At 44.2% G+C, this 23283-nt stretch overlaps 1 protein-coding gene and 1 pseudogene across 1 annotated transcript in view; both read left to right on the forward strand.

Annotated features, from left to right (window-relative positions):
* The window catches only part of NAV2 (neuron navigator 2), a 388116-nt gene that overhangs the window by 316198 nt on the left and 48635 nt on the right, over nucleotides 1–23283 (forward strand). Inside the window, exons 14-21 of the mRNA XM_023521874.1 lie at nucleotides 2671–2962; nucleotides 3711–4413; nucleotides 7066–7533; nucleotides 8205–8270; nucleotides 9675–9719; nucleotides 12043–12203; nucleotides 13693–13881; nucleotides 19702–19754. Coding sequence (XP_023377642.1) covers nucleotides 2671–2962; nucleotides 3711–4413; nucleotides 7066–7533; nucleotides 8205–8270; nucleotides 9675–9719; nucleotides 12043–12203; nucleotides 13693–13881; nucleotides 19702–19754 — 1977 coding nt within the window. The remainder of the gene's footprint in view (nucleotides 1–2670; nucleotides 2963–3710; nucleotides 4414–7065; nucleotides 7534–8204; nucleotides 8271–9674; nucleotides 9720–12042; nucleotides 12204–13692; nucleotides 13882–19701; nucleotides 19755–23283) is intronic.
* On the forward strand, nucleotides 20891–21009 carry LOC111730580 (annotated as a pseudogene).

Consider the following 23283-nt stretch of genomic DNA (forward strand, 5'->3'; position numbering starts at 1 on the left):
CCACCCCAGTCCCCATTGTTGGGGTGTGATGGTGGGGTGATTGTTCTTTTCAGAGGGGGGATTCAAGCCACAGTCCTGGGCCAAGATCATGTGCACTCTCCCTGCCATTGGTGGAATTGGAGTTTAGAGGGAGGTCGACCCCAAGGATAGGCTGAAGCTATTCCAGGGTCGGAGCTGGGCAACAACCAGCCAGCCAGTATGGAAGGAGTGTCTCTGGGTCTATGAAGGGCTTGTGTTAGGTGCTGCTGGGCATGCAGAAATGTCTCATGTCCTTGGACTTATCCCCCAGGAAGGCAGCATCAGGGGTCAGTGCATCACCACTTCCTCACTGTGTGAGCCTGGACACTTTTCTTCCTCTCTGTGCCTCGGTTTTCTCATGTAAAATTGAGACTGTGGATTGTAACTTCCTCAGAGATTTTTGGTGAGGATTAAATGACACATGCAAAGCACTTTAGCCCAGTGCCTAGCACATACTAAGTGCTTAAGACATTTTAGCTGTTACTGCTGCTACTATGAGAACTACAATTTGATGGAGAGAAATAAGGTATAGGAATATTAAGAAAACTAATGCAGTCACCCAGGATCTGGTATGCGCTAAGTTCTTAATGCCTCTTAGAGTGTATTAGAAAGCGTTAGAATGTACTTGAACTTAAGCTCCAAGAGATTAATGATGTACTTGTTCATTGTAGTATTCCCAGTGCCCAAATGTTTTCCTGGCAGCCAGTGGCACCCGGTACATATTTGTTGGGTGAATGCTTCCAAAACCAAGCTCTTTCCTGCCTGAGGGCCTGTGCAGTGTTCTTCCCGCTGCCTGGCATGCTCTGCCCTAAATTCTATTCTTAGTAAGTTTCTTCTCATTTTTTACAGCACCACTTCAGAAAATCCTTACTGACCACTGCCCTCCGCCCCACACGTCCATCATTGTCATAAATTATGTCAGTGCATGTATTTATTTCAGACACTTTGTCTTTTTCTTTATAACATTCTTGGTAATTCACAATTACTCACTTATTTATATTTATTTATCCAATCTCTGCCTCTTTGACTGGATCATATGCTCCAGGAGGGATAGGAATCAGTCTGACCCCCAGAGTCTCAGACCCTCCGCAGTGCCTGGCAAACATCAGGCATTGAGGAAAGTCTGGTTGAATGAACATAGTGGAAGTGTTTAGGGGAAGGACCATGATACAGAATGGGTGACTTTTGTTTCCAGTCATCTGTAAAACTGAGACAAAGATAATACTATTTACCTACTTACCCTATTTGACCAGATGATGGCCGGGACCAGTGAGATCATTTGATTAAGGTATGCTGTAGCTTGAAAAGTGCGTGTTCATATGTTCACTCATTTACTCACCAAGCCCTGATTGAGCCTCCCGCTCTGTGCTCACATGCGGAAAGGCCACTGTGTGTGTCTCTCGGCACAGCTGAATGATGAGTTCCCACAGTCGGGAGTGTTTTTGTCCTCCTCACATCTCTGGGGCCTACTACCGGCCAGGAACTCAGTATGTGTTTGGGAAATGGCCAAACAAGTGAAAGCACTTGTGAGGTGGCTATACGGATGAGCGAAACTCTTAAGGGGTGAAGGAGTTGAGGGCAGGCGAAGAGGCCATGGTGGTAATAGAGCGGTGCTTGTACTTGGGCTGCTTGTCTGTATTTAGTTTGTCCCATTCAGCCAGTATATTCTGTGGAGGAAGATATTCGTACTACTCTTGGATTAGAGGCATTAGGCCAGATTCTGGCCGGATGATCATTTCGATTTTCTACCTTGCTGATGTACCCACTCTAGGTAGTTAAGTATAGCAAGCATGGTCCTTGTATCTTAGTGTAGCTCCCCTAACGTTCTGCTGACCTCTCTCTTCCCCATTCTCTGTCTGTCATCTCCTTGGACTGGCCCCACCTTGTCGGGAGGCCCCCAAGGCATTCTGGTTAGCTTTCTGCCTTTCCACTGCAGCAAATCATTAACATCACACTTCTGTCCCCTCCTGGGTTCCACGGCCAGCAGGTCAAGGCTCTTCCAAAGAAAGCTGGCTAATTATATCCCTTGTCTGAACAAAATCCCACAAGAAGAACAAACCAGTGGCATATAAATGGAGCTGGGGTGGGAGCGGCACCCACTGGCTTTTTAGCATTGTGGGGAAGTGGCTTTTGAGGATGTGTTTCATCTCAGCCCCCTCTCTCCCTGATTTGAGTGGAACTAGCAGCCGCTCTCTCCTGCTCACTCACTCGGTGTGTTAGACTGTGGCGCTGTGCTAGATCCAGAGATCTTGCTGCCAGTGGAGTGATAGGGAGACAGCAGAACAAAGGGAAACGGGCCTGGAGGCCGAACGCTGGATATGGGGGTCAGGCCGCCCAAGTTAGAGGAGGCTTGTCGCCAAGTGGCAGAGAGTTGGTAGCTGAATTCTCGTCGTTATCTCCATCTGCTCATGGTTCAATATGGGGCTCTTTCCCTCTTTTTTTTCTGGCCTCTTTTACTCTCCTCCCTCACTCCTTTCAAGGACATATTTATAGTCTTTACTTTCTTTAGGACCCCTCCCCCCAAAAGAAAAAGAAATCAGGCTTTCTAGCAAGATAACCCAAGTACAAAGGCCTGAACATTTTAAAGTCGTTAGTTATTATTTTTCCCTAACCTGGGATTTGGGGGAGACTAACTCAGGGTCTCATCCACAGACCGACGCAGAGAAGCACTCGCAGGTGGAGAGGAATTCCCTGTGGTCTGGTGAAGATGTCAAGAAATCCGACGGCGGATCAGACAGCGGCATAAAGATGGAGCCAGGGTCGAAGTGGCGGCGGAATCCCTCGGACGTGTCTGACGAGTCTGACAAAAGCACATCGGGCAAGAAGAACTCTGTCATCTCCCAGACAGGCTCGTGGCGGCGAGGCATGACAGCTCAGGTGGGCATCACCATGCCGAGGACAAAGCCGGCCGCCCCAGCCGGCTCGCTCAAGACCCCAGGAACCGGTGAGTGAGACGCAAATGCTATCTTGTATCCACAGCTGCAGTATCCAAAACTGCAGTCACCCTGGCAAGGACTTGACATTGTTTTTAAGTCCCTATAAATGCTCTGGTATTTCTTCTTAGGGTGTAGACTCTGCTAGTAACCAGCTTTCCAAAAGGTTCACATCTTTACCTTTTTCCAAGTGGAAATACGTAAGCATGAGAACTTTTAAACTCTGAAAACTGTCCCAGTGCGGAGGCATATCGAATTGGTATGACCATGTGCTGGGTAAGAGCTAACATACCCACTGCAGGCTATTCAAGGTCATATGTTTACGAGCTGTCGGTATAGTGAGTTGATGTTTTCCATGATTTAAGGATATGTGTAAACGGGGCACTGTTTTTGCTGGAAGGCGGGGGTACCTCCTGAAAATGTTAGGGACAGCTTTGTGATGGAGAGAGGCAAAAAGGTCAGAAAAAGCAGGATCTCTTCCCCAGACACATCAGTAATTGGCTGGTGTTGCTTTTTTCTGGGTAAATTTAGACTGCTTTGCACATGAGTAAAATCATTGACATCTCCTAAAAGGCTCATGGTGATGGTAGTAGACGAGATTATCTTTATAAAAAGCTCTGTTCTCTGATTCCCAAGGATACCACTCTCCCCAAGGAGAAAGTGAACCAGTTCTTTAAAGGAGGGGAAAATTTTAAACAGACTGAGCTAGATGAGCTGGCTTCTTGGTTTGCAGGCTAACCTTACTGATGTCTCTCCTAGGAAAAACTGACGATGCAAAGGTTTCTGAGAAAGGAAGGCTGTCTCCCAAAGCCTCCCAGGTGAAGCGCTCGCCATCAGATGCAGGTCGCAGCAGTGGCGACGAATCCAAAAAGCCCCTCCCCAGCAGCTCCAGGACGCCCACTGTCAATGCCAACAGCTTTGGGTTCAAGAAGCAGAGTGGCTCAGCCGCTGGTCTGGCCATGATCACAGCCAGCGGGGCCACTGTCACCAGCAGGTCAGCCACACTGGGCAAAATCCCCAAATCATCTGCACTTGTCGGTCGGTCTACTGGTCGGAAAACGAGCATGGATGGGGCTCAGAATCAGGATGATGGGTATCTGTCTCTCAGCTCCCGGACAAATTTGCAGTACCGGAGTTTGCCACGGCCCAGTAAGTCCACCAGTCGGAACGGGGCTGGGAACAGGTCTAGTACTAGCAGCATAGATTCCAACATCAGCAGCAAGTCAGCGGGCCTGCCGGTGCCCAAGCTGAGGGAGCCTTCCAAAACGGCCCTAGGCAGCTCTCTGCCAGGTCTGGTCAACCAGACGGATAAGGAGAAAGGCATCTCGTCAGACAACGAGAGTGTGGCTTCCTGTAACTCAGTGAAAGTGAACCCGGCAGCCCAGCCTGTGTCCAGTGCGGCTCAGGCCACTCTCCAGCCAGGGGCCAAGTACCCTGATGTGGCCTCTCCCACGCTCCGCAGGTGAGTGAGTAAATGGCACTGAGCAGAACTGGAATACAGGGAATGGTGTCCCAGATTAATAATTTTCTGTTCCTTAGTTAAAGCAGGCTCTATCTTCTTCATTTCAGTCCTAAGAGAAAGCTGTTTGGTCAGATGCTGCCAGCAATTTTGCCATCAACTGTTTTCCCATGTTGGGATGAAAATCCTAAGCCTCTGGAATCAATCATCCTGGGTTTAAATCTTAATTAGCCAGCGTGTAACCTTTCTTAACATGTTCTGCCTCAGTTTCCTCATCTGTAAAATGGGGATGTTGATACCTACCGGAGAGTTCTTGTGAAGATTATATAGCCATATCTTGCTCCTTGTTAAGTACTCAAACTTGGCTACCATCCAGGATGAGATCTCAAATCTGGATGAGTAGCTCAGGGGAAGCAGACTATTTTTTTTGTTATCTTGTTAATTCTGTGGCTGAGGTTCCTCATCATTATGCTAGACAGTGATCTTGGCCAGATCCTTTTCTCAAATAGTCCAGTATTCCCTGCATGCTTTTTCATAACTGCATGCATAATTCCAAATGAGTCTCTGAAATTTAAGCTTCTGTAAAAAATGATTCTTGAAGTAGACGTGTTTCTGAAAAAGAAAAATTAATTTCCTATTACCTTAAAAAGGCGTTTTCCCACCTTTCCACACTGGATGGAAATTTTTACATGAAAATATTATTATTCACTGTTGTTTTTTTTTTTTAAGTTTCTTTTAAGTTTATACAACTTTAGCTTTTTCACATTATCCCATTATAATATCCACCGGACCATCTCAAACTCCAAATGCATAGTACAGAGCTCATCCTACCTTCCCAGGAAGTTCCTTATCATAGGAAAAAGTAAGTTTCAAGGATAGAAAACCAAGCAGTGGAAAAATAAAAATGATGTGCACATGTACCTATTTGGGGTTGAATAGGAATGTTTGAAGAGACTTCAGAAAAAGCATTCCACATGAAAAGTATAATGAAACAGTTCACACTGTTCTTTGTCTAGACTTGATTATTAGAATTTTAGTAATGATTATTTTTCAGGGGAAGGTCCTATCGGACTGCTCTTTGTTGTTTTAACAGATTGCCTTGTAAATGAAAATTTTCTCAGTTTCTTGCCTCAAGTATTATATGTAATATTCACTCTTTGGTATTATAAATTTCCTTCAGTAACTACAAAGGTATTTTACTAGACCCTTAGGCTATTGTAATAGAATACTTGAAAATGCATGCAGCTTCTTAGGTTTTTCTACATTGAATACTTTTTAGCCAATTCCTGGTAATTACATTTTTCCTAAATTGTTAAGATGTTCTCAGTGCTTTTGTTGTGCATGAGCATGGAAAAGATAAATCTTAGGTGAAGTGTGATCCGGAGGATTAACAGACAAAAGATTGGGCTTTTCTGTGCAGTTTACACATAGCAAGATAGGGCAATGAGTAAAAAAGTGAAGAAGATAGATCAGGATTTCTAACAATTGGAAGTGCTTGGCACTGGAGTGAGTTACCCCTTGAAGTAATGAGATCTCCATTACTGGAAGTGTGTAAGCATTCTAAAGCCAAGATTCTACAATAGGATATTTCATTTTCTAATCGTCACCAGGCAAAAGGTTTCTTATCTGTCACTAGATATTGTACCAAGGATTGATGACGTGGTTGTTTGTTTTTACAATAATTGAGATTTGTAAGGACTCTTTGGAGAGAACAGAGATCAGACCCACACCACTGAGTATCTAGAGGAGAGGCAACGTATCATTCTATGCAGTCGTCCATCATTTTGCAGAGACACAGATTCCAGGAGAGTTTTAGTGAATGGAATTAATTGCCTTACTAGATCTGTATCTCCCCCTGATGTTAAGACAGTTCTACCATTCTACCAGGTATCTTTCTGCCAATGGAAAAGGGAGACGTTTGTGCCATTCCCTGTATTCTGACGGCACGTTTTTGGCTAAATAGGGAGCACGGAATGAAATGGCATCTCTGTGTATCTATCACAGAGACGCAGTTCACACCGTGTGTCTGCTCTAATGTCTTGTAAACCCAGCAAGGTTTCTGTGTACATCAGTGGGCAGCACTAGCACACTCTGGCCCTCCCATCTTTCAGGCTGGGCTTTCATTAAAGGGTAAACCTGTAAAGATAGTTTTCCCCAGGTGCTTTCCAGATCTAGACTCAGGTTCTTAATTCTACATGTCGTGCTTACAGATCAAAGTGATCGGATCTTTGGAGTTGAACTCTCATAACCCAGGTGCCTGCTTTGTGCCTGGGGTCACGGATACAAGGATGATATAGACAGCTCTTTTCCCTCTAGATGTTTCTTGGGCCAGGGCAATTTTCTAGTTACTCTGTTTATGGAAAGAAAGGGAAGCAAGATCTTGGACCAGCATGGATAGTCCTGTAGAAAAATTTTCCCCCTTTGATCTTTGGCTCAAATAGAGCCAGGTCTCAAATGCAGCCTAGAATTGAGAGCTAGAGCCTTGTGGCGTGCCAGCGTCCCAGCCCACTATCTGTCGGCCTGTCCCAGTGGGAATGACTGTGCCTCCCCCCAGGGACTCACACCGCTTTTACACCTGTGCCCCACCTTCCTTTGACAGCTCAGAGCCCCTTGGCTCTGGTTGTTCATCTGGCACAACCCTTTGTCTCTTCACAGACTCTTTGGTGGGAAGCCTACCAAGCAAGTACCCATCGCCACAGCCGAAAACATGAAAAATTCGGTGGTCATCTCCAATCCTCATGCCACCTTGACCCAGCAAGGTAACCTAGAGTCCCCCTCAGGCAGCGGCGTCCTGAGCAGTGGGAGCAGCAGCCCTCTCTACAGTAAGAATGTGGACATCAACCAGTCTCCACCAGCCTCCAGCCCCAGCTCAGCCCACTCGGGCCCCTCCAACAGCCTCACCTGGGGCACCAATGCCAGCAGCTCCTCAGCAGTTAGCAAGGATGGCCTGGCTTTCCAGTCTGTCAGCAGCCTCCACACCAGCTGTGAGTCCATTGACATCTCCCTCAGCAGTGGAGGGGGGCTGAGTCACAATTCCTCCACGGGCCTCGTCGCCTCCTCTAAGGACGACTCCCTGACTCCCTTTGTCAGAACCAACAGTGTGAAGACCACACTGTCAGAAAGGTTGGTGCTGTGCGTTTGGCTGCCCGTATCTCTCAGAAAGACACCCTTCCAAGAGTCAAAGGATTATCTTAGGGATCCCAAATGTTAATTCACCTTTGCCTGAGAGATTTCTCTCTTCCTAATCACTGCTATCTTTCCATGGGGAAACCAGTTTGGGATGGAATTAAGCTCAGCTCTGCTTCCTGTTATCTTTTTCATCGTGGTTATTCTCAGTGCTCGGAGCTGCTGGAAGTATCTTGGGGGCAGATTTAATGCTTTCATTTGAAATAGCATTCCACCTTTGAAAACCCTTCCATTTTACTGTTCGTTCCACTGCTTCTTTGCCCTCCCCTTGTAATTGTATAAGCAGAGTAGGTGGCCGGCTGCAGCCATGGGGTACGCGGTAGGATGTCCTTTAGGCAGCTGGGTCAGCTTGGTGGTCGTCATGGCAAACACCCTCTTACTGGAGGGCTGCTGGCCAGTGATAGGAAATCAAGAAACCAGAGCTTCCTCAGAGCTCTGGATTTCACTGCAGTAGTGATGTGCTCAGTTTTTCCATGTAGGGGAGAAAGAAAGTTAGGATCAGCACTGGGAATGTCAAAAATGTGCTAATCATTGTATATAACAACTCTGTCTCCCTTTCTTCCCATCTAATGTTCCTTCTCTTGTTTTCTACCTGCCTGGATTTCTAGCCCTCTCTCTTCCCCTGCCGCTAGCCCTAAGTTCTGCAGAAGTACTTTGCCCAGGAAACAGGACAGGTAATGCCATGGTAGGCTGGGGACCCCACCGAGCCTCTAGGTTTCTCTACCCATCTGTGTCAAGCCAGATGTTTTGTGTGAGGCTGTTGGCCTGAGGCTTCCGCTTGTGTTCGTGGCTCCGGTGTAATCTGTGACCCCCCCGGACATGCCAGTGAGGGTCTGCTCCGCTGTCCACTGAAGCCCTGGGAGAGGTGGGGTTGGGCTGACCCCTCCCTTGCCAGCTTGGGAAGGAACCGCAAACCCGCCACTTGAACTGGGGCAGCAGAAGCTCTCACTTGCATCTCAGCCTTCCTGTGGCATGCTCCTGCTTCCCACCCTTCCCCCTCCTCCTTCTGCTCCCCCTTCAAGCCCAGAAATGGTTTGCCACCCACCGTGCAGCTTGACCCTCACCTTTGTCTCCCCCACTTTCCCCACTCCCCACGTAGCTGGCTCTTCTCCATTGCAAAATGCTTTGCTGCAGTTTGGTTCCTCATGTTCTGCAGGCTGCTGTGTTCTGTGTGCCCATTTCCTGTAATGATAATGAAAAAGAATATGTAGAGTGTTGAGACCTTATAAATGAAGAGGCTTGTTTGCCCCTAGCTGCCCTGTGGGTGGGCCTCAGAGATGGATATTGACCTTAAATTTGTGAGGGAGCTATGGCTTGGCCAAACATAGCAAACAGATGTTGTTTCATGCTAGAAAAAAAAAATTAATGAAAACCCTCTTCACCCCATCGACAGCAAAAACTTTGTTTTTGTCAGATTCACAGACCAAGCCTCTAAACCCTTGTTCTTTGGAAATCCAAATGCCTTGCCTTTATCACCCAGCAAGTTGTAACATGCCCCGACTCGGGCCTGGGGCTCAGCTCCTAGCTACGTCCAGTAAGGACGGCAGAAACTAAAAGAGACCTGGAATTCACTTATGAATTCCAAATATGCAGACTGCAGGCCTCTTGAACCCCTCCAACAAGTCCCTTCTCTCACTTGAAGTCATCGCCAGTGGCACTGGGGGTGGGCCACAGTTAGCAGTGGTGCAGAGAAGCTGGCTTCTCCCTCTCCGAGAAGCAGTGGTAATAGTGCAGAAATGGGCGACTGGGCGGCAGAAGGCACAGGCTCTGCTTCAAGGTTGGGCAGCCCCTGAGTTTTGCTTTGCACCTGTGGAAAAGAAGGAACGGTCGGGGTTGAGTGGCTCAGGCCTCCTGGTGACTTGGGGTAAAGTATGCACTGGTGTCAGCGTAGACCGAGGCTTGGGTTTCTCGGCTCCCCGTGGGTGTGTTGCATGCCCAGCTGGGTGAGGGAGCACTCCTGCCAAAGTGAATCTCTTTCTCCAGATCTCTTCAGTCCCTTCTTAGCCTTTCCCTCCTCACATTGCCTGCTTTTTCTGTGCTTCTCTGAAGTTCTCATTTTTGTTTTAACTTTCCTACAGTGACCAGCACCTTGATAGGAACACTTTGCCTAAGAAAGGACTCAGGTATCTGTGTTTCCTCCTTGCATCCATGCCATCTGGTGTGGCTTTGGGGCTTGGCTGGTGAGGGTTCGGGCTGGGTTGGGGTCTCTGCTTTGGCCACTGCAGTAGGACCTCAGACGACTGCTCCTCTTACACCCTCTCATTCTCATCTCTCCATTTGTTGGCTTATTTGCTTGACAGAGGCTGTGCTTTTTTCAGGCTTAATGTGGTAAAACCATGTCATGAACTACATACCCGGGCAAGCCCAGGAATCAGTTAGTTACTGCTACTTCTGGGGCCAGTGGGTGTAATCGGTGAGCACTTCACCATGGCCATTCTGTTCACGGGCTGTCCTTTAAGAGAAAGGACATGACTTGTAGCATGTTGATTTGTTAGCCAGGACAAGAGCAAAGGAGGGAGGAACTGTTTTCCCCAAATTTGAAAATATTTAACTTTTTAGCCCATAGAAAATTGCTAAGGACCGATACTTTGCACTTGTCTAAATAATCAAAAATCTAGTCGGTTCTCAGTGCCTAACAATACATGGATATGATTAGTTTTTGGTGAAAAGAAATAAAAGACTATGAGGAAGCAACATCCTTTCATTCATTGTAAGTTGTGGCTGGGGCTCATTTTTTGTGCTAGTCCTGGTTAAACAAGATGCTATAAGTCACCATTGCTCACACCATCTACTTCACTTTGCCAGTCAGCGGAACTTCAGTTCTGACGCCTTGCCCCATGGTCTTAGTGTCTTATGTTTGCAGCTGTCATCCCCTGCTCTCAAAACACCTTCTTTGTAGCATCAGCTTCACTCAGCACTAAGCATCGTGTGCTTTTGCAAGAAATGGAACTTGGGATGAAATGTTTCAATGCTGTCATGTGTGTCTGTAGTTAATAACTTGTATCTCTTAAAGCTGAGAGCATTGTGAACGGTAATGTGAGGTAGGTATTAATGCTTCCTAAAAATAGGAGATTTGAGTAAAGCCAGTTCTAAGAATCTAAGAATAAAGGTATTGTAAAAAATTCCCCTACAGCCATCCTGTGGGAGGAAGTTCAGCAGTATGGCCTTAGAAGGGGGAGCTTGCAAGGCTTTTTGTACTTAACAGTTTTCATCATGCATATAAGGGCTGATAATTAATGGCCATGCTAGATGCTTAAATGATGGTCACTTTTAATATGAGTACGACATTGATGGCCCACTGCTGCCCTAAGAGGAAGCTAATCTCTAGATATATTAACATTTCATAATGCTGTATATATTCCTTGAGCAGATCTATCCTATGAAAATTATGTAGCTCTGGCTTTTTAAAATTGGTTTTTAAAAAATTCAGGCTAGGGATATATGACAGGCTGTCTTCAAGCAGTTGACATGACCTAGAAAGTTACATTCCATCAACTAGAGCAAAAACATTAAGATACATTTTTACATTTGGTCTCACTCTCCCTTTCTAGCTCATTCCCTCCACACACACACATCCAATACCAACATACCAACTCTTTTTTTAAGTCAAAAGAATCCCACTATTTACATAACACCCCATGGTAATTTGTTTAGAAGTCCAGAGGTTCTCTGGCCACTTGGGCGCTTTAGAAATTCGAGATGCTGCCTGTGGGCATAATGAGAAGAGCACGGATTTTGAAATCAGACAAAATAGATAGAAATCTTGGCACGTGACTCAAGGTAGGACCTCACCAAGGCTTCAGCAAGATAACATCCATGAAGGCACTTAGCTCATTGAAGGTATTCAGTACGTTTTTACTAAATACATTTCAGAATAAATGAGGAGATGGGCCACCTGGCTTCTGAAGACCCTCGCCTGCATGAAACCCAATGATTTGGGGTTCTTTTTATGAAGACTTGCTTATGCTAGATTGCAGCAACCACTGGAAGCGTCTGTGTCCTCACACCTTCCTTTTCCTGTCTGGTTTCTGATATGCTGTGATTCGTGGCCACTTGTATGTGCTCTAGAATGCAGATGTCATGAATTCTCCTCAAAGCTCGAATAGCAGCTTGTTTTGTTGCTTCAGTCCTGTCAAGGTGGGGGCTTTGGCATGACACTGTCATGAATCAACACGTTACAGATACGCCCAGTGACGGCTTTTTTGAGCATTCACCAGTCTTGTTCCCTTTTATGTATTCCCTCCAAACTGAAAGGAATTGCAAATTTCCCCAAAGGCGGCCACATAGCAAAAAAGATTTTGAGAAACTTCTTAAGTTTCGGGATGTGTAGTGATCTGATTTTATTTTTAATATCGTCTTCTGATATATGTTCATCATCAGCTCCACGGAGTTCATTTTCATAAGTGTTGTTTGTAGATAATCCCAGCTTGATTTCCGTCTGTCCAGGTATACTCCCACTTCCCAGCTTCGCACCCAGGAAGACGCAAAAGAATGGTTACGGTCCCACTCTGCGGGAGGCCTGCAGGACACCGCTGCCAATTCCCCCTTTTCCTCTGGCTCCAGTGTGACTTCTCCCTCTGGAACAAGATTCAACTTTTCCCAGCTTGGTGAGTAGCCTTCTGTCATTAGCTGTGTGGATCCACTCCATGGGGAAGAGGTTAGCTTATATTTTGAAAGAGACGTGGTCTCATCACTCTGAAGTATCTGATCAGTATCTGATCAGCCTTCAGCAACGTAGTTCGATTTTAGGAGATAGATAGCGAAAGAACTAGAGAAAAGTTTTTGGTATTCTAATCAGTAATTTTCTTTTCGTGATTTGTATTGGTAGGGTTATAGCAAAGAGCAAACTATCCCATTTTTGAGAAGAATGTATTCTATTTCTAAGACCTCTGAAGAAGTAGGTTTTACAGCACATCCCATGTTTGGTCATCCTCATTGCCTTATTAAGCTAGAAATAAAAACCAGGTTTTGATTGAACAAGTGCTCTTGGAACTGCCTCCCATTGACATAATGCTTTGACCGGCACCGTGGGGGGAAGGAAAGGAATTTGTAACATGGTCCCTGCTGACATGTCAATAGATTCTTTTTTTTTTTTTTTAATTAAATTTCAGCTTTATCGAGGTATAATTGACATATAAAATTGTAAGATCAGTGGATTCTTTTTTTAGAGAGACAAACACAGCCAGGCAGACTCATAAATAGAGTAAACGAGAACAATCCAAAACTTTATAGGAAACCATTTGAAAACTACATATGATCAGATAGCAAGTATTCTATACAGACAGAAAAAGGAAAGATCAGTCCTGGCTGGAATTACAGGAGCAGGTTACATGAAGGTGGCAGGATGGGAACTGAGCCTTGGAAGACCGATGGGCAGTTGCAGGGGTGGGAGCTGGGGCCGAATCTTTTCCAGTCTCATCTCGTTCTTCAGAGAGGCAGCTTTTCTGAATATGGTAAATAATAAACTCAGAGTCTTTAAGGATAGGTGCGGCTTGTAATCAAGTAGGGCTTAACTCTTCATTTTCAGTTAACTAAAGGAATCCTTCTGAAATATCGTGCATTACTAGTAAGAAAGCTAGTTTCACTGAGGTAAATGTGCCCCTTTTGCACTGAAGTTCTTTAAGCATCATTATTCAGGGTTCCCTCTCTGAGGCAATGCGACCTGTGTGCATATTGTTCTTTCCCAGCCGTAACTCTTTGAGGCAAAAGTTTCTTGTCATGCACAAATGCTTCCCATCTGATCAAAAGCCTAGTTAGACTATTTTGGGCTTTTGGCTTTAGAGAGAATTGTTCCAGATGAGCCCAGGGAGTAATTAGCTCATGCCTGGAAGGTGACACTAGCTTGTCTGAACGTGCCAAGTTGGAAAGCTGAGGCCCAGAGCCTTGCTTTGGAACCGACCCACCTTTCCTCCCTTATTTTTAGCTCTCAGCGTGTAACTCAAATGCTGATGTGACTACCTTTTAGAAAATAGACAAGGGAGAGAAGTTGGCAGGGACGGATATGACTGATAACGAGCGGTCTCCTCTTCGTCCCCATCCAGGATTTAAACAGAGACACGAATTTCCAGCTTTTTGATTCCATTCCTTTCGTTCCAGCGAGTCCCACCACTGTCACCCAGATGAGCTTGTCCAACCCGACCATGCTGAGGACCCACAGCCTCTCCAATGCTGATGGGCAGTATGACCCATACACTGACAGCCGCTTCCGGAATAGCTCCATGTCCCTGGATGAGAAGAGCAGAACCATGAGCCGATCGGGCTCATTCCGGGATGGGTTTGAAGAAGGTAAGCAAGGAGACTCACCGTCTCCCAGGTGAGGCAGCGTGGCTGATGCTCCTCTATGCCGGGTCCACTTCGTTGACCTGAAAGCCCACCTGTAAGTGCTTCCAACTCTCTCACTTACTCTGGGGGTCGGGCTTGGGAACTCTGAATAGAAGGAAGGGTCTGACTCTTAATTAACCTCACAGGACTTTAGGGAAAAGGCTGCTGGAAAACACTGGTGAACCTTATTGCTGACTGAGTTCTTCTCTAGGCTTCCTTCTCCTGGATGTGGGCCATAGCTTCTTGGCACGTACCTCCATCTTGAGGTTCAGCCCCTGGCTCACCAGCTCGGCAAAGCAAGTTCCTGGAGAGTTCATTTCGCTGTGCTGACGTACCCGTGTGGCTCTGGGGGGCTGTGGGCAGCCGTGCTTCTTTGTTCCGCTCCAGAATTTCCTGCTTCTCTATTCAAACATCAGTTTTTTAAGTTTGTTGCATTCAGTGATGCCCTTTTCCTTCTTTGCTCACTAATTGTGAATATTTGGGGTTGGATTTTTATGTTTTGTTCATTTTAATCAGAATTTTGGGAGGAAAAATACTGTGGGCAGTTTGCCAGCCATCCTCCTAACTCGGTTCATTTCTCTTTCCCTTTGTTCCTTCAGTCAACAAGTGAGGTTAGGGGAGCAGGCAGTCAAAATGTTGTGGAGGGACATCACCCACTCCCCCAAAAGCTTCCCAGCGGTGGGACTGCTAGGGTATTGGAGGCAGCACGCATTGACTAATGAATGGTTATAAGTTTGTATTAAGACCTCCAGCGTTTGAATTCCAGTTTCACAGCTACTTAAGTATATGATCTTGGGTGATTACTTCACCTCTCCGTGCCTCTGTCTTTTTTTCACTGGTAAAATGGAAGTGATAGTACCCGGCTCATGGAATTATGAGAATTAAATGAGATAATATATGTAAATATTAACCCAATAACGTTGTTACATGTTATAGCCTGTAAACTCGGCTTCAGCATCAGTGTCCTGGCAGCTGGAAGTCCCCAGCCAGAGGATGGAGCCCAAGCTGAGGGCTGTATCTCTAGTCATGCCCCCCACCTCACACTTTTTTTCTTTTGCCAGCAACAGAACAGAATGTGGGAGGAGAGTCATAGGTGTCTGTGAGAGTTAGGAAATGTGCCCAGTATCCTCCTCGTAGGAAAGAACAAATCTCTGATTGTTTCAGAAATCCCTAAACAGGTCAAGAGGGAGAGAAATGCAGAATATGGGCTTCTGCTTTGCCTAGTGTACTTTTTTTTTTACAGAAGTTTTAAAAGGTTTAGTTACAGAGCAGTTGTCCCCCCCCCACCCCCCGTTGATCTCTTTAGTGACTTAATTCTCTCCACCCGATTTATGTATCATTTGTGTCCAGTGACATTCCGTGAGCAGATGCAAGTCTGTAAATCCATATATGGGAACCTGCTGGGTTAGGATTAAGGAAGGGTGGAGCCCAAATGACTGAGAGCATTTCCCTGGATTTAAGAGCTAGAAATTAGTGCTATTCCTACTCAGAGCAGTAATACTGGAGGATACGTTGACCCTGAGGTGAAGGAGTAGGCAATTTGTCTTGAACTCTTTTTGGTAGTCAGGGTGCTAGCCAAGCATGGCCACAGAGCATTTCCCAGGCCTCCCGGTGACGACGTGCATCTGGAGTGTGTCCTGTGCCATATTCATCTCTGTCATGTGTGTACCTGAGTGAACTGTGTGCAGTACTGAAACTTGTCCAAACAAGCACACTTCGCTTCATAAAGGTCCAGGAGCATTACAGTATCCTCATCAAATAGCTTTTATTTATTCCATCTGGAATCAAGCTGTCAGGCAGCACAACTGTGGAATATCTGGGATGTCAGAGTGACATCGATCAAAAGTGCTTGCCCACAAGCGGTGTCTAGACTTTTGTAAACCCTAATGATTCATGATGACGTGGAACTGAAGCGCAGAGGTAAAAATCAAATATGAGGGGAAGGGAGTAAGGACGGCTGTCAATAAACACATAACAGTTTGGTCTTTTGAGAAATTTGGCACCAGATTGATTTTATTTCTTCCGGGGCTATCGCATTACAAAAACAAAATAGGACTTGTGTGATTAGGTGTTGTTGATTCCTTTGGGTAAGGACTTTTTCCCCCCTTCTGAATTTATAAACAATATTCCAGAAACATTTGGGAAAAAATTTCACATCTCATGTCATCTGATGTTTGGACCAAATAGAACCTCCTTATACGAATCAGTCAGGTATATCACATGGCAGAAAGCAGGATAGAAATTTAAGAGGAATTAACACAAATACTTTTGTAAGGTTTTGTGGAATTAAATTTCACACTTTCTATTTTGAAGGAAGCAGGAATCATAAACATGTAGATTAAATACAAGCATGGCCCACCTGCAACCTTTCAGAGTTATTTCAGGTAAATTAATTTCCATCAGATGCATTATACATTCTTAAAGTCGACTTTAATAGCATACATTTAAAGAGATGCTTGAGACATCTTTTAAATGGATGTCTTTGGGCAGGGGTGGGGGGGTTGGGGGTGAAGGGGGAATTCAGTGACTCGACTAATCTTCTCTAAGGAACGCATGCAGTCTAAATCAGTTCATATGAAATCCAAAGGAGCAGAGCAGCTTTTAATAATGAAGTTTTGTCTTGCAGCTCACTGGTGTTTCTCGCCCCCGAGTTGCAGTTGCAATTCAAATCCTGGCACCTTCCCTGTTAGTAATGACACTTTGGGTGAGGGACCCTGCTCAGTTCCTGTTCACTAAGATGTAGAAAATAATTGTACCTGCTTTAAATATTGAAGTAGAGATTAGGTGAGATAAATCCTGGAAAGCATTCAGCAAAATGACTTTGAAAGGGGCTTATAGTAAGTAATCAATGGTAACTGTTGTTATAATTTTCATGTATTTTATCCTCCCCAAGGGCCATTTCATTCTCATTTTTGTTTATGGCAAAATTCGAGGCCAAAGAAATGACTTGAGGATTTTATGCAGCCAGGACCAAGTCTTAAACTCTTGATTCTCAGCCTTCTGTTTTTCTACTCGATTCTGTTTTGACATTTGGCTCTGCCTTGGTCATAGCTGGGTGTGGTCATAGCTGAGGTGAACTGTGATCCTTCATCAGTGTGTTCTCTGTTTTCAGTTTTATTTCCTTTGCTGGTTGACAGGGTGGTCCATGTGCCATCAGAACTGTATCTCATGCTCACTGGCTTCTTTAGCAGTACCCAGTGGTGGAGTGAGAAGTAGAGTGTGATGCCTAGATCGCATTCTCTCTCTGTTCCTGGTGCCTGTGTGTGCTTGGCCACATCATTTAGCCTGTCTGAGCTTTAATTTTCTCTTATTAATTGGGGGCAGAAACTTCTGTCCCGTCTGAGAATATTAACCTACAAATTCTCTGTGATGATGAGGATCACTTCAATCAATAGTGTAAATAGAAAGTGCTTTGATTAGTATGAAGCTAACTATATATATGAGATGCCTAAGTATGGTGTTAGAGCACTTGATTGCTTTATTGGCTGGAATATCCCCACTTGTTTCATTCTGTCTAGTGACTTTACCCCTACCTAAAGCATCTTTCTTCTCAGACGTTGGTCCTGGCTCATGCCTATCCATAGATTGAATGAGGGGCTTAGAAAACCATTTTAAAAGATACCAAAGAGCTTTACCTCCCACCCTACCCCCTCCCCGCCCCCCCAAAAAATAGAAATCAGTACATCAAGTCACTCAGGGCAAAGCAGTCTGTAGACAGCAGATCCTGTTCTTGCATGTTTGTGACCTTAAGCATGTCATTTAACCTCTCTGGGTTTCAGATGGCTCAATGGCAGAGATGGTCTAGATATTCTCTGTGTTTCCTTATAACTTAAAAATATTGGTGGTATAGGTTGAAAATGCCAAAATGCTCTTTTGGCTTTGTAACTCTCATATGCATTTTGTTGTCCAGAAGTATCCAAGCCACGTAACCCAGGCTCTGACTTGGCTCATTTCATTTGAAAGAAGGCCAACTGCAATGGTTCAGGCAAGCCACATTCTATTTGGGGTTGACTCTGGAAGTCAAGGAATCTCTCTTTGGACCACAGCCTTGCTGTTGCTATTTACCAAGTAAGAGGAGTTAATTACAGAGAAAAATAAGTACCTCCACCCAAACCCTGCCAGATGTGCTCTTCTTGGCCAATAGTCCCAACTTACACTAAAATATTACTGAAGGCAGTGTTAGTAAGTCTGTGAAGTGGAGAAATATAAGAGAAAAAAACTTCGATTTTTCAGCAGCCGTAGGTGATACAGCAACCCTGTACAGGCTTCTGGAGCAGGCATCTGGCAAGGCAATGTGATTGAAAGGTGTGATTAAATAGTAGCTGTAAGTAACCCACCTCTCTTCCCCCAACTTGGCCAACTTGGTCTCCAGTATAATCTCCCGACTACTGTCACAGGGCTAAAGTAAGTTACACCTTTGGAACGAACATTAGGTCACTAGGTGGGGACATGAGAGGCCTCTGTTAATCTGTGGACATATTAACACTGAAAGCCATTATTGGCTGTTAACACCTTACACTAATTTTTTGTGGGGCATGGGTCAGATGAGTCATAGATGGAGGAAGAATGGAGGCAAAGATCTACAACTCTAGGCATTGCTAAGGAGGGTGGGTATGAGTGATGGTGCGGGGATAGCCTCAGAGGAACAGGCACTCGCTAAGAGAGAAAGAGGGCTGATAGAGCAAGCCAAGAGCAATGTGGCTTCAGGGGAAGAAAGCCCATCCAGATGGCAGTCAGAGAAATAAGGAAAGGCTCCATGGAGAAGATGTTGCTTGAGCTGATCCTGAAGGTTTGGACAGAGAGAAATGAGATGCAGGGCAGTGAGGGAGTGGGGCATTCCATTCGTGGTCAGGGGAGCTGTACCCAATTTAAAGGTCTGTAATAATCTCCACAGGCATCTTTCTGTCAGAGGAGTTGTTGAGAGATTACCAAGTAAATGTCATTAAAGATTCTGGGTCCCAAAAAGAGAAGTCAGTCAGAATACCTTGTCCTAGAAAAGATGATTTTAAAAAATTTCATGAGAACAAATAATAAAATGTCTCCCCTTGGCTGAGGGCAGGAGGGGTGCTAAGAGACTATGAGGATGGTTCTAAGTCAAAAAGTTCCAGTCAGAAACATAAAAGATGACACTACGTGCTTGTCATTTTGGATATGATGGAAATCGAATGAAGAATCTATATTTCAGTGGGCATATTTTCTAAGTAAATGTTTGTAAACAAATGTTCATTCATCTAGAATTAATTTACTATGGCCAACAGCCTCCTTGATATTCAAAATAACCAGCTTATCTTTTTGCATATACAAGTGACAGATGCTAGCAGGTGTAAAATATACATATGCAACACTCTCAACTCTAAAGGAATACATTTTTAAAAAAGAAAGGAATAAGATATGCTGGAATGATAGCAGGTTGCATCTGGGTAATAGAATTATGAGTCATACAGGTTATGGCAGTGAATGTACTTTTTAATGCTTCTCTGTCCTTGAAAATTTTTATCCAGTAATCATGTATTATTTTGATAGTCAGGAAAAAAATAGTATTTAGAAGTTTGTAGGGGAAAATGTGTAATAGAAAAGTACTAACTTCCTTAACAAATTATTCCTTATTTGGCACTGACATATGGCCAAACCAGCTAAGGTTGGGTCAAAGTGAGATTAAGTTGCTCTGAGCCTAGTAGTGTGCCCTATGATGCTGTTTCTTCTCTCCCCGCCCCCCACCCCGCCCATTTTTGGCTCCATAGCAGCCAGCTGTGCGATTTACCTTTTTCTTTTTTTTTAAAATAGTTCACGGATCCTCGCTCTCCTTGGTTTCCAGCACGTCGTCAATTTATTCTACAGTAAGTATAAATCAATGCTAATGTAGCTCTGATCATGTGAGTTGGGGTTCCTTTATCAAATCTGTCAAGAATAAAATACAAGCATTTTTCTTAGAGTATTTCCATTAGAAGGGATCAGTTAATTAGGGAACAAGATTTGAAATTCACAAACAGCTATTGATTATAATGTACCAACCAATAAATCGGGAACTGGCTGAACTGGCTGCTTCGTTAAAGCGGTATTGCGCTGTACGTGGGAACTAGTTAGAATGTGTGAGAAGCCTTGACTACCTGCTTGTCGAATCTGAAAGGAAAGGCCTTGAACAACTTATTAATCTTATGTCTGCCTCAGTTTCTTTATCTGTAAAGTAGAAAGAATAGCTGTCCCTACCTTGTGGAATTGTAATGAGGATTAAACGTCATGAAGGTTACGTTTTACTACAATATAAATTCCTTGAGAACAAGGACTTTTTTTCTGTTTTTATTCCTAGTGCCTAATAAGTGTTCAAAAATAGGTTTGCATAAAATAAGAAAATGCCTGTAAAGTAGTGAATACAGTGCACACAGCACAGAGCGAGCACTCATAAATGTTCCCTATCAATGAGAGTTTTACTGAACAAAAGCCAAATGTAATCAAATATGATACTGGATTTGTTCAGTGGTATTTACTTTTTATAGCTGTGTGTATAACTATTTGAGAATTCTTACAGGAAAAAAATATTTTGTTGATTGAGAATTGGAAATTCTTTCGCCCTTAATTCAGTTTTTGGTAATGCAGGTTTCTAACCTATATAGCAGGACAAACTATAAGTAAAAGGCCACCACAGGATCAAATTAAAGAGATCAGGGCCTGACTGTTCTTCCTTAGGCCTATAGCAAGCAAAGACTTCAGTGATTGTTGACATGGTCTGATTTGAAGGAGGCAGAAACAGTTTCTTCCACTCTTACCCAGCCTCACCCCTCCACCTCCAAAATACCTCTTTCCTCAGCCAGTCATCCTTTCTGAAATTTCATCACGGAGTCCTGGCTTTCGTTTTAAAGGCTTTATGTATAGTAACCTTGGGGAGGAGTTGTTTAAGCCGTTATCCGCTAAGAAAGCATAGTGATAGCCTTCTGTCAGCTACTGCATTATAGTTTTTGTTCTAGAATGAAACTCGGTCTACAGCCATGCCACCCTGAACAAGCCCGATCCCATCCAATCTTGGAAGCTAAGCGGGGTCAAGCCTGGTTAGTGCTTGGATGGGAGACCGCCTGGGAAGATCAAGTGCTGTAGGCATAAAAAAAAAAAAAAAATAAGGGATTGTAAGCTGACAAGGTCCTTGCGATCTGTGAGGTCAACCAAGGGTTGCCTTGCAATAAAAAGAAAAAAAAATAGAATGAAACTTGGTGATATGCGTATCAGAGATGGTACTTTCAAATCTAGATTCACTTCTTCAACAGTATTTACTAGCTCTAAGTATATGCCCAGGCTCTGGGCTAAGTCCTGAGAATATGATTTAAGTGTAGACAGAAGCCTGCTTCAGAGAGGGGAAGCTAGAGGCCTCAGAGGGCACCAGGGGACACAGGACATGGGACTCTAGTTTCACAGGGTTGGTACAGAGCAGCCATAACAGATATGTGAGTGCCCAGACCTCCAGGCTTTTTCAGTGGCGTTACCAGGGTTTCCTGTCAACCCAGAGGGTAGGTCCTTCTCATAAGATGGGCAACTAGGAGGCTGGCCTGTATCAAGCTAGCCTTGGAGGGCAAGAGCTTGAGCTTCTCCACCTGTGTGAATTCACATGTAGGAAACCATCGCTTGCAATTTCCAGCCACACTCCCTCATGCCACCACTGGAAGTTCTTACAGTCAAAAGCCTCTCTTCCAGTAGTTCTTAATCTGGGGGTATAGACATGAAGCTGGTGTTTTCATGAAATTAGAAATTATCCTTTCTTACTTGATAAAAATTCACAAGTTACCAAAATCCTTATAATAACTTTTAATTCATCTGGATAGTAAGAGACCCAAGGTCTAATCTTTGTTGTTGTTTTTTTTTTTTTCTCACTGTATGACTTTGGACAAATAACCTCATCATTCTGGATGTCTCTTAGTTTTACTCTTGGTGTCAGGAAGTGAGGCAAACAAAGTTATCTTTGAGGTCCCCACAACCTCTGATATTCCATAAGTTATAGAGTCAAAGATTCTTATTTTCTGTCTTTTACATTTGCCCTCTCTGAGAATATAGGTTACTTTTACAGACTTTAAAAAAAAAATTTTTTTTTGATGTTGTCATGCTAGCCTAGTCTGCTACTTCCAAGGAAAACTGCAAATCTGGCTAGACTCTGCTACCAGCAAGTACCAATATGCGGTCCCTCATGTATTAATTGGCCACTTGGTGATGATGAAATTCTGAAACAAATGCCCAAGAGCCTTTGCAAATGTTAAGGTGAACAAGCTCTTGTTTGTTGTCTACAAAGAGATCTTTGGAGTCTCTGAAGTTGTGACCAACCCAGACCAAAGAGTACGTTTAAGAGCTGAGTGTTTTATAGGCTCTTATTGGATAATAATAGGTTTTTTTCCCCTGAAATCTCTATAATTCTTAGATATTCAAGAATAACTATTCTTGCTGAGATGTACTTGTAATTTTAATTACAAAGGCAAGAAAAGGCAACATGATGCTAAACAACTGTCATGGAGAAGTCATGACCAACCTATGGAGTAGAGAAAATCTAAAAGGCCACATCTGACATCAGACTTGCTTGTTTTCTTGGATAGTTAGGGAGCAGCAGTTGAGTTCCCAGGGGAACTGCCAAATGGAGGGAGGCCTATAGCTTTACATGGAGTTCCCAAATGTATGGAAGAGGGGCAGCAGCTGGGGGCAAGATAACAAAATACATGTTTGCTCCAGGCTGCTTTTAAGAACAGGGGCCCAACACATAGACAAGTGGGCACAGTGACAGACAGTGGCAGAGGTATGGGAAGGAGCGTTAGGCCTTTTGATAAAGGTGTTTAGAAGTAAGGCTGGTCCTTTAAGGATGGTTCAGCCTGCTAACTGGCCTCTACTAGCCTACCAGATGTTAGATAGAGCTGACATTCTCACTATTAACTTTTCTGCTTTGGATCAGATTCAGAAGATGGGGCCTTATTTCTGGAAAGCCTCCCTGAGAATGTAGATATACTAAAAGAGCAGAATGTGCTGATTAAGATCATAGGCTCTGGAGCCAGACTATCTTGGATCCAGTCCCAACTCTACTACTTACCAGCTGTGACCATGAGTAAATTACTTAACCTTTCTGTTCCTCTTTTTCCTCATTTGCAAAACAGAAAAGGACAGCATTAGTACCTACTCTAAAGGTTTTTATAAGGATTAAGTGAATAATGCATATGAAGTGCTTGGAACAGTTGCTAGCATTTGACACTATTCAGTAAATGCTAGTTATTATTACCAGAATGTAAGTTACATGAGACGAGGGACTTGACCGTGTTCACAGCTCTCTCCAGGTTCTGAAACACTGCTTGGCACATATAAGAAAATCAATAAATATGTGATGGGGTGGGGTGGATGGACAGAAAG

Source organism: Pteropus vampyrus, unplaced genomic scaffold (assembly GCF_000151845.1).
Source record: "Pteropus vampyrus isolate Shadow unplaced genomic scaffold, Pvam_2.0 Scaffold321, whole genome shotgun sequence".
Classification (NCBI taxonomy): domain Eukaryota; kingdom Metazoa; phylum Chordata; class Mammalia; order Chiroptera; family Pteropodidae; genus Pteropus; species Pteropus vampyrus.